This window comes from Triplophysa dalaica, chromosome 1 (assembly GCF_015846415.1).
Source record: "Triplophysa dalaica isolate WHDGS20190420 chromosome 1, ASM1584641v1, whole genome shotgun sequence".
NCBI lineage: Eukaryota > Metazoa > Chordata > Actinopteri > Cypriniformes > Nemacheilidae > Triplophysa > Triplophysa dalaica.
The window spans coordinates 23,035,876-23,048,026 of NC_079542.1; the positions used below are offsets into that span (position 1 = coordinate 23,035,876).

General features: G+C 38.3%; 1 protein-coding gene across 1 annotated transcript; it reads right to left on the bottom strand.

The window, feature by feature from the left end:
* Positions 1-3,614: 3,614 nt before the first annotated feature.
* Positions 3,615-10,000, bottom strand: vgf (VGF nerve growth factor inducible). The gene is made up of 2 exons (XM_056753023.1): positions 9,814-10,000; positions 3,615-7,685 (listed from the first exon to the last, which is right to left on the bottom strand). The coding sequence occupies exon 2, from the start codon at positions 7,661-7,663 to the stop codon at positions 5,717-5,719; it is 1,947 nt and encodes a 648-aa protein (XP_056609001.1). The 5' UTR covers positions 7,664-7,685; positions 9,814-10,000; the 3' UTR covers positions 3,615-5,716.
* Between the last annotated feature and the right edge of the window lie 2,151 nt (positions 10,001-12,151).

The window sequence follows — 12,151 nt, forward strand, 5'->3', positions numbered from 1 at the left end:
TGTAAAACACAACAGGATTTACAGAAGCCTTGCACTTTTAGAATTGATTAGGTTGATTTGCAAGTAAATGACAAAATCATTGTAATGACCTCAATCAAGGCTATCTTGTAAAGCAGTATTTTTCTGGAATTTGAAATTAATTTTATTAATTAAACTTGTCATTTTGGTTATTGAAAAAACTTTTGGCTTAGGTGAAGCACTTTATATGACAGTAAGTATATTAGGCCGCTCTCAAACTGATAGTTTGAGCCATTAGATGGATGACTGTTCTCATTTCTCCCCCGAATTAGTCTTTTTCCATGGATCTGGCACCAGCACATCCCCACTGTAACTGAGTCTCAGCCAAGAAGTGTCTCTGCAGGTTCTTTCTCTCAAACATTCTCTTACTGTCTCCCCCATCTCTCTCCCGCTCCTCATAATTGCCTGGTCTCTCTGCTTACCTCACGATGAATTTTTAATAACATCTTACACCTTTGCCATTATCCATATGGACAGTTACTCTGTGTCCGTAATAATGAGTGAGGCGCAACCAAACAATCTTTCTTAAGTAACCCCTCTGTATCTTCATAAAGGCTAACCTGAAAGGCATTGTAGGACATGGTGGTCTATACCCCATAAGATATTTATTTAATTTTACATTAAAGATAGATTTTTACATTATTTCAGGTTTTTGATAGCAGGACATTTCATTTTAATAAACACATTTTTTTGCCAGTATAAGCATTTGAAAAGACATGCTGACTGTGTTACAGCAGTTACAGGCAAACCCACCCCAGAGCTTCCCACCTCCATAATGAAATGTGAAGACTTCGCAGCCAACACGCTGATGGACTTGGCAGAGATTGTTTTTTGCGGAGGCGGAACATATGGGCTTTTCGTGGGTTTTTCCCATTATGCTGATCTTTTACTTTTTTCTCTTTCGGGGGTGTTTGGTTTTGAGTCACAGCAAACGTTGGACAGATTCGATATCTGCGCAGAAGAACATAGTGCATATTTGCTCTTTTCCGGGCAAGCCTTCAGGGGATGAAATTTGTTATTTTCTTTTGTGAGTGATCTCTTTTTGATGAGAGCAAACGCTTTCTCTGCATTTGTCGTTAAACAAAATTGCCTGTTTGTACAATTGGATATAGCACGTGTTGTTAGATGTTTTCTCTTTTTAATTTAATTGATTCGGCTGCTATTATACAGTCTGTTAGGGTACATTTGACAATGTCTCTTCCCAATGGCTGTGTCTGGATAAGTGAATATGACAATGGATTCCAGTGTGTTGGAGGCTGAGGGTTCTGCAGTAGAGTATGACTCACCTCTTAACCATGTGACTCATGAATCATAGCTCCTCCGTGGGCTGCACTCTCCTCATCAACCTCTCCATCCCCTGTTTTCTCTTGCACGCTGCCACCCCCTCACTTTCTTTATTAACATTATTTTTACCACCTCTCTCCATTTGTTTATTATCTTTTTATTTTTACGCTATGTGTTGTTGATTACAATTGTACCAATCATTTTGCTAGGCAGTCATTTTCTTTATCTTCTCTTCTCCAGGTTCTCTAATTCTGTTTCTTTAATTTTCTGCTTGTGTAACAAAACCCTCATCTTTTCTCTTTTTATTTATCTATTTATGGGAAGTTTAAGCTGTCACTCCTTGTTTGATTTTCCTGCCTTTTGTCCTTCAATTGTTGTACAGTTTTTCCTACATTGATGATTAAAATCATTATGTACTGTGTTAAGAAATTTCTTAAAACCCTTAAAGGGATAGTTCCCCAAAAATAATTAAAAACCTGTATGGCTTTCTTTCTTTCACAGAACACAAAAGAAGATATTTTGAAGAATGCTGGTAACTAAACAGCGACGGCACCAATTCACTTGCATTGGTTTTGTGTCCATACAACAGAAGCTAATGGGTGTTCGGTTACCAACTTTCTTCAAAATTTCTTATTTTGTGTCATACAGGTTTGAAAGGACAAGAGGGGAAATAAATGATGACCGAATTTTAATTTTTGGCTGAACTATCACTTTAAGGGAGTCGTTTAATTCACCTTTAAGCTGACTGTCCCATTGTACGTTTGGAATAAGAATGGTTTTGAGGGTTCATGGTCGTGACAAGCAGGGGGGTTTTCCAGAAAGAAGGGTTAACTACCGTCAGCTAAACTCTGAACTCTGGGTTGATTAACCCAAACTTTGCTTACTCTGTGTATGTCGGTTCCAGAACCCGTTTGAAGAGTAAGTTTAATCAAACCCCCAAAAGACACCCAGAGTTAACGCACGGTCACAGAAATAACATGAAGATATTTTTCAATGGATCACAGATTTCACGGCTCACCAAGGAAACGGCCGGAAAGCTTAAAGTTTTTGTCTGTAAAGCAACGTTATAAACATATTTTTGTTCCTTCTCTGTATGATTCTTAAAAAAAATCTACCTTTCTTTGGTTTTTTGAAAACTGGTCTTGCATTGTATCAGTTTTACTTGCAACAGTTGCTGATGTAGTCATATTAATGGAAAATACTACATTGGTCATCATTTTGGAAAAAATTGTGTAATGCTTTTCAGTACACTACACTATGAATGATACACGACTTATAAAGGCCATCATTAATGGAGCTCTGATATTACGATTCACCATGGCAACGGCACCAAAAAACCAACATGGCGGCAGCACACTTGAGAGTAAGGCACACTTTCCGCTTTGCATACAGTGGATTTACTAATGTACTGAAAATGGCTTAAATTTAAATTAATAAATAGATAAATGTACCAATAAACAAATAAATGAATCATTAAATATATCATACATATCGCTTTTATTCTGCATATATGTCTGTATTTATTAATTTCTATATTCATGCACTTTATTTATACACTTTATTAAGTCATTAATCATCGTCCGTAGAAAATTATGCTCTGATGAAATAAGCGTACGGTGGTGGATGTTATTGATGAAAGGATGGATGAGATATATTTTGAGATATTTAATTCACTGTACAGAAAAACGGTACAGTTTTAAGAAAAATGCAAAGGCAAATGACAAAATTTCACTCGGGTCCTAAAATTGCACTCCTGAAATCAAACTACATCCCAATTAATTAATGCAGCCTCTTCATTCTGAATCCTCTATGATGCACATATTTTAATTACATTTAAAATAACAAATATGTGCGTGGAAAAGATGCTAAATGTGAATCGAGCCTTAGTGGTGCTCTTCCTGCCCGTTTTACTTTCATGTTACATGCCCTACATGCTGCTTATCTTTATAATCCTTTTCAACTATCCTAATTTCAACATAATGTTTCTCTCTTAATAATATCCAAGAGATGTGTGTCTCTGTTTGCACACATGAGGCATATCAAAGCTAAGAGAAATGGCAACCTGGCATGTTATGAGGGGGACGTTATGTGACATTGATTGACTCTATGACTCACACAGTTTGTTGGACTAATTGGTGATCAAATGAGCTGATCAAAGGGAGATCATCTGTTGAACTTGTTCAGAGAGGGATTGTGAATATTCATGTCTAATCCTCTACTGGGTATTACATGTATTGTGAAATCGCAAATATAACAGGTAATGTGGACAAATTTGTGAGGTGTTATTCTGCAGTACAAATCTGACAACCATGTTCATGTTCCAAGAAGAAATTAAATAAACAGCTTTAATAAAAAATAGTCCATTTTATTTATTTTTCTCTGTGTAGCAAAACTAGTCATCAACATGCAGTTATTTACATCCAGCAAACGCATGTTTATTATGGTACGTACAAGATACATCTAAACTGTTTTTCCTCATACAAGACTTTACGGCATTTTTTACGTTGGTACACTAGTCATTCAGATTTTTTTGGGTTTTTTTCAATGCTTATAATGTCTTCAAAGAAGCAACACATTTTAGGTGCAAGTTTACAGTAATGTGCAGACACTCATTCCTACACTGTTTCAGCAGTACTGGTCCATTTTCCCCTTATCTTAAAATCACTTAAAGAAAATAGAACGGTGTATGCCTCCCCCTTTGTCTTTTGGATATTCTTTTTCAGTCCATTTGTGCCATTTATAATGTTATTTTTTACTTACATTGTTTCTTTCTAAAATCTAGCTGTTAGTCACTGACAGCCTGCTTCTGTTATACAAGCACTTATATAAACTTATATATTGAACACCAGAGTTCAAGGATTGATTTCGGATCCAAATCAATATTACAATATGAAATGTGATCAGTTTTAAATAGAGTAGATTGTCTATGCTATTTTGATTGAGCACTAGCCCATTGATTTAACTGGTTAAGGGACAAGCCAGACAACAGTTATTCATAAAATCAATTCTATTGTAAAATTTTCTCTAACACTTTAGATTACAGCCCATGTACCGCATAATTCAACAGAATTTACAGCAACGGTAGTTGAAACAATAATGTACCTCTACAGTACATATTTGTAGGTAAAGGGAAACAATATGCAACATTTAAGAAATTAAGGGGTAAGAGAAAATGTACAGTAAAAAAATTCTAATATATATTTATTATGTAATGTTATATCTTTTTTTACATTTTCCTACTTTTATCCCTTTATTATTTTTAGATTATCTTAAAATCAGTTACGCTGTAAATTCTGTTTAATTATGCATTACATTGCGGGCTGTAATCTAAAGCGTTACCAACTTTTCAAAGGAAGATCACTGCAGCTCCACTGATAAGTCTTATGAGCATGGGAATAAACCTTTCTGTCGGTCTATGAAAAAAAAAGCTGCTTCTCTGAAAAAGGGAAGAGAGTGTCTTAAGGCAATTAAAAATGTTATTAAAAAGAGCTTCTATGAAAGAACTTTAGTTTCTTACAAATTGTTGGAATGTATGAATGTCCTTTCCACCATCTTCTTATCTTTTTTTGCATAAAAAACAATGGTATAAACATACTGAAACAACAAAATAAAAAATGCGGACTGCTATAAGAATCTAATTCTATATACAAGACTTAGAGTGAGTTCTCAATGTTTCACAAGGGAACACACAAATGGTAAACGCTTGAGAGGAATATTCTGAGGTACAAGACAATACAATTGGTATCTAGAATAACATGTATTTCCACCAATATGGCACTGTGATGGTGTACGATTTCTAATCTGTGTATATGCCCTCTATAAAGGTGCAATTCAAATATTTTTTGCAATGCTTGTACATTGATCAATGACATTGACCCGACTGGGTTTCTAAAATAAACAAACAAAAGCGACACTGAGATAAGGCTTACATGATGGACTTGTTTCCATAGTAATAGCAAGTCACCGAAAGTGCACAATGCAATGAGATTTCATCTTTGTATGAAATAAAAGTATTGTTTTTGTACTGTACTGTTTCATTATAAAGGCCTTCTTGGGATATGCTGAATTTAAGAGCTTATGTAGATGTTATGGACAGAAGCACCCCTTCATCTCACCGTACGGGTGACTCTGCTGGTCCTTCAGTCTTTTCACGGGGAGGAGGGTGGAAGATGTGGCTGCATGGATGTGAAGGTCCTGAATGCTGTGTTTTAAGTTCTGTTTAAGGGTAAACGTTGCTGTTCAAATTATATATATACTGTATATATAACAGCATTTGATAAAAAGAGCGGACGGAAAGTTAAGCAACGTATCTAGAGCGAAAGAAATCACAATGTGATTGGAAATGAACAGTCTTTTAGTTTTCTTCCTTTGTCTTTCTTCTCCTTTTCCTCCACCTCAGCACCCCCTGCACTGCTCACTGAAACATCCGAGGATGTTTTACGAAGACCTTCTCGAGGAAGTTTTCAAGGTCTTCTTCACTGTCATGCGGCGTCTGTCTCAGTGGACTATAGTAATCATCCTCCCTGGTGACTACAGGAGCTCGGGCTAAGTAATTAAAGGACGGCCAGCGACGTGGAGGTGATCGTGGTTTAGGCATTGGTAAGGATTTGAAAGTCCGGGGGGCGATGTAGTTAGGGAAGTAGAGGTTCCTTTGAAAGGCTGGTTGGGGCCTCGGACGAGAATGCGCCCAGGGACGGGACTTTCTTCTGGAGGAGTAATCAAAATCATAGTCCAGAGAGTTTCCCAGGACATCATTGAGGGAGAAAGCTGGCTTGTAGTGGGATTTGGATTTTGGAGGCTTGATGTAGATGGGATAATACCCTCGATAGGGGTTTTGGTAGAAATTGTAGGAAGGGTAGGCACGAAAGGGCCACTGCTGCCTCGTCCACATTTCTTGCTGGCTGGGTTTGACTGAGGCCCTGTCTTTAAACCAGGTTTTCAGTGGGCTTGTGTTGGGTCGGGGTGGCTTTGAAGGAGGTGGTTTACGTAACAGAAATTGGGGAACAGTGGAAATTGCCACGGGGGCTGAAGGCGGCACGAGAGGACGTTGCCACGGCAAATTTTCAGGAGCATCTTTTTTCTTTTTCTTCTCCACATCACTGATGATGTCAACCACATCGTCGGCAGGAAGATGCAGCTTACTTGAGATCTCAATCAACTTATCGATGGTTTGTGGGTCAATATCTTCATCGTCGCTAGTATCTTCCTCATCAGAGCGCTTATCTTCTGCACCATCTTGAACCTTTTTCTTGTCTTGTTTGACAATGTATTTCAGCAGCATGTCAGATGCAATGTCTGCGAGTTTCTCCTCCTCCGCCTTGGCTCTTTGGGCTTCTGCCGCTTGTCTGCGTACCTCCTCTTGCTCAGCTTTAGCCTGAGTCTCCTCTTCTTCAGGGCTTAGCACTTCTTCATCCTCCTGATCTTGCTCATCTTCCGCCTCTGGGTCAGCAAAATTGTTGTTAAAGTCATCCATGAAGTTACCTCCTTTTTGAGGGGGCTTAATTTTGTTCTTCTCTTGCTCAAGCTGCCACTTTAGCTTCTTCTTGGACAGTGCTAGTTCATTGCCTTTGGATTTGATCTCATTGTTCATTAGGCCGTTACGGTCCAAGAAATCAAAATATTCCCCTCTACTTTCCCTGTGGACAGTGTCACGCTCTCTCTTAGTTGCAGTGCTGTAACTCTGAAATTCCTCTAACATAGTCTCCAGATTCTTCACTTCTTCTGGACTCAGCTGCTCTTCCTCCTCTCTTAACCCCTCTTTCTCTGGGTCCTGCCTCTCCTCATCCTTCATCACCTCTTCTTTTGTGACCTCATCCTGTGGTGCCACTGGCTCTTTTATTGGGATCTTCTGACTGGTGGTGTGGCTTTTTACTTTTTCTGTTAACTGTTCCTCCTCCCTGGCTCTGTTCTTCTCCTCTTCCTCCTCTCGTTCTTTCTCATCTTTTCCTTGCGCTACAGCAGCTGCCATGGCCAGTTCCAGCTCCTGATGGCTATCTCTGTCTCTGTCTGCACCCTGGAGATCCCTCTCATTTTCCTCTTCTGCTCCTTTGTCTTCTCTTTCAGTAATCTTTTGCTTCTGAGAGTTGTTAAGGGCTTCAAGAAGCACAGCTGCTAGTGTTCTTGGATCCACGTCTTTAAAAAGCTCACCGTCTTCTTCGGGTGCATCATCCAGCATGACTTGTTTTTCAGCCTGTTGAATATATTTACCCTGTTTCTGAGCAGAGGGTAATGTTGCAGAGTGGTCACGTACTGTGTTTATGTCTGCTGCCACTGGACTGAGGGATGCAGGCTTGACTGTAAGACCGAACAAAATGAACAGGAAAATGCCTGGGACTTTTGAAGTTTGTTGGCACCAGGTCATGACCACGTTTAGGGTGTTGAGCCTGAAAGAGAGAGGGAGTTCATAAATTAAAGACAAAAGTTGTTATTATGGTTACATGATTTAGTGGCAAATTTAGTGACTCCGTAAAGTTAACTGATTGATGAACTGTTATTAAAAAAATAGCCAAATATTGGTGAATAAATGATCTCAGTCTGAGCAAAAATATTACAAAAATCACAACTGCGCATAACATATTTTTCTGCCTATGCTGAGTAATATGGTTCAGGAAACATTTAAGAATGGTAGGCAGATTTTATGATTCAGTTCTGTTTTTCAATGCACTTCTTCAATCCAGTACTTTTAAGTATACAACTGCATGAATTATTTTCTTGAATTCCTGAAAGCATGTTAATTTATATTAATCAATGTAACAAATGAAGAATTTGGTTCCAAAATAAGATTTTGTTACGTTTTTAACATTTTCAAAAATCATGTTTTTTATTAAATGGAATGCACAATAAAAAACATGTTTTTTGAAAAATTCTAAAAATGGCGTTTAAAACCAAACTCTTCAAATTATCTATGTCTACATTTCTAATACTTTCTAGATCCATTGAAAACATTAAATTATGCAACAAATATTTTAAACGTTGAAATGAATGCATCAAACATAAAAATCGGTGTATGTAGGCTTTCATTGATGTTTCTTGCCTTGCTGAACGCAAATGCGTTGTAATTGGCTCAGCTCTCTGAGGCTGTGCGGTTCATGCTCTGATGCGGCGCGTGCATGTGATTGTTTGCACACTGATAATCAGCATCAGAAGAAAAAGCGCCTTAGCGGTCAATCCTTCCTATCCGTGGGAGTTTAAGCAATACAGTATAATCCGATGTTCGCATGAGTCCAAAGAATCGAACACTTAGCATAAACGCACGCTGTTTGACAATAAGATAAGTAAATCAATACTTTGATTAAAACATTGTTCTTCGTAACACATATGTGTTTAACTCTGATTTATCCCCACAAGCCTTATTGTCACATTAAAAGTACTGACGCAAATGCATTAACATCTTATCATCACTTTTGGAGGGGGGTTCACTGAAGTTATGTGCTTGCTGTGCCTTATGTCTAAAATCGCACGTAATATCATTCATAGCCTACAAAACTGCACCTTTAAAATATTCTCAAAAAAATCTAGCTAGCTCTGATTTAACATGAAGAACTATTTGGTCTTTGGTTGCATACGACGATGTAACCACAACTGTAACAGTAACACACTCTATTCTTCTGGGGAGTTCTAATCAATTAAGCACACAAGTAATCCGTCTCTAAACCTTGTCCTTAAATTGGCCTAATCTTTTAATTTTAGCCTGCTCTGTTAGATTTTATATTTAAGAAAGCCATGTCACGTTCGCAGATGAACCCAATCAACCCGGTTAACACTGAAAAGATATGATAGAACCGATATAAATCGTATAAAATCATACAAGGAAGGCATTTTTATAACTCCATGTCAACATTTATCTGCTCAAAGGCAGAGGGTAAAGTAATGTATGTAGCTAATACTTGAATAGGCAAGTCTTATTGAACTCAAACCAACAAATGTAATATTTTTTTATTTCTTTGTCTCCGGTCCGCTTTTGTGATTGGATTCGGCGTTGTTATTTTAGGCATCAGATGCCATGGTGATGAGAAAGATGATGAAAGAATGAGCAAGGGCGTGGTAAAAATCATTATGGGAGCTGTGCTATTGATCATACCAGTCATTAACTGTAAAACTCGTCACAAATGTCGTCATGTGCGGGCACATCTGCGCTTTTTCTCACTTAAGTGGGTTTTATTTTAAGATGAATTGTTCCGAGTTTAAAAACAGAAATTCTAATTTTTATTTTCTATTTAACTGTCCACATTACTGCATTGTTTTGACGTGTCTCTTCTATGTTAAGCTTAAAAATGCACCATTAAAATAGCCTACATTTACACCCCAGCCTCACACTTTTCTGAAACATTTCTGTGTTTACCAGCAATGTATGTTCCTGATTTTTAAGATAAAATGCAAACTACTCTAGTAAAATCGTCACGCTTCAGTCAGTGTTTCTTATTTATGTTATTTCGGCAACATTATATTTGTCTTCCCACGCCTTCTGTCACTACTGTTGACTGTTACTATAAAAAGAAAACTGGGACTTACCGGGAATCCTGACAGAGGGAGAGCAAGCCGACGCACTTCTTGTGTCCTCTTCGAACTTTGTGAATAAGTTAGCCTCGGGACTTCGCTGTTGGAATCCACTTGAAAACGAATCGCTTTGTTTGAATGTTAATGTTTTGTTCGTGCAGTGATATCGTGTGTGTGTGCTGTACAGTTGGGCTTTCCTGCACGGCGCTATGGAGATATTTTCAGCACCACGGTCAGCTCTTCGTGTTTTTATTTCAGCCCCACTGCGCCCACGTGACCACACGTCACTCTGCCTCATTGACGTCACCCTCTCCATTGATAAGAATGTTCGTGCTGATCGAACCCCGAGCGTTGGCTACGCTGCAGTGCCCAGATGAATGGAGGGGATCTGCATGAATGAAATGGTGGTGTTTTCGGGCGAATGGAGAGGGCAAGAAAACACGGAGTAGGGAAAGACCAGATGCAGCTTCACGTTGACAGCAAAATACAAAGGAACCGGACATTCACATCATCACTTGTTTTTCCCAAACCATAAAATGCAATTAACCCATACAATTCACAGATTGAATCATTCATTCCTGGTGCAAAATCAGCTATGAATGCAGTGGATTTTTTATGGTCCTGGATCGTGTCATTTTATTAATTGTGGACGAAGGAATGCTTTGAATAGTCAAATTATACAGTAGATGACTTTGTCACTCGTGAGGTTTGATTTGGTTTGTAAATGTAACAGGCACTGGACTGGAATGTCCAAAGTACAGAAATGCTAATTAAACTAAAATTTCCAAACGTCTCTCAAGTTTTTCTGTGACTGTATATATTTAACCGTAAATGCTATGTTGCGGAATTAACATCGTACTACTTGTGAAACCCATGAAATTACTTTTGCCCTGGGGTGATAATCTTCTTTTCAGTGTTTGCTGCATACAACAGGCATGCAGACAGTTGTCAGAGCAATAACTCTGTGCAAGACATACACACAATTAGATTTCATTTCTTCTTATTTTAATCTTTGACTAAAAAGCAGGATAATCCTGGGCACTGGGATGATGCCTTCATTTTCTTCATTACTTTGGGCCCTCTTTGGCTCACTGTGTGGTAGCTAAGACCCATTACTTAAACGATTTTTAATGTGCAAAAACCCCTTCCGTTTTCCTCTGTAGTAAAATTACTACTCACATCAATCTAAGATTTGACTTACGTATTTACACACCCTTTAAGTCATTAATACAGGAAATAATACACAGACTATGAGTCTGAGGGCATTTGGAAGTTCGACTAACCATGTTTTGGGTGTTTGTTAATGTAAATGGTTTTAGATGACTAGAGGACAGAGATAAGAAGATAAGAAAATGCTGTCATGCCAATTTTTTACATGAGCATGAATGTAATGAATTTGAATCATGCTTAAATAAGTTGACAATGCTTTACACGCCCACCGGAGAAGATATTGTATCTGCAACAACATGTCTGCTTCTATTATCTTCATCCAGTGAATGTCAATTGTCACGCAACGGCAGACAACTGAAGAAGTACATTCTGTCTCCAAGAATTAACTGCACTCGGCTGACGGATGACCTATCCCACAATGATCCCATCATGTTGATAAAGAAAATCTTTGCAGCTCCCTCATTCTGAACTGTGTTGCAGAAAGGGAATTACCGTGTAGGCGTTCTTTGCATAGGGGGTGGAGGTGCAAACTGATCGCCTGTTCTCCTGGCTCTCACTCGGAGTTAATGAGGTGGAATCTACCTTATTTTGGTCTTCCCCGAGATCAATCTCTCTCACTACAACAGCCATTATTTCAATCCCCAAAGCCTTCCAAGTATGCTTTTTTAATTAATCTGTTTATAATCATTGCAGACAACTAGACGTGGGAGGGTTGCCCTTCTTTGGAAATCTGACAGGAGGCCTCTTGCCCACGCTTAGCACAAACAATTGAAGCAAGCAAAGTGAAACACAAGCACGATTCAAACAGGGTTTCCTCCAAGTTTGACATGACGCAGGCACAACGTGCATTCCTGATATTCTGTGTTTGTGTAGATTCAATTTAAGGTTTTATTAAGTCAACACCTTAAACAAAATCTATTGTACCACTTATCTGTCATTGTCGGCTATATCAATAGCGTTGGTTCCGCATGGGGAAATATGATGATAGACACAATATGCTGTTTGTGTACTTTCAGCTTGTACTCTTCTCTTCTCTGGAAGAACTCACCTATGAGACCAAATTAATAATTGTATGATTTGATAACCAGCTAATAAATAATTTACTCTAAAAGTGTCTAAATGGATAGTTCACTTAAAAATAAATAATAAAATGGTGCCAATATCTATTCACCCTCTTGGTGTG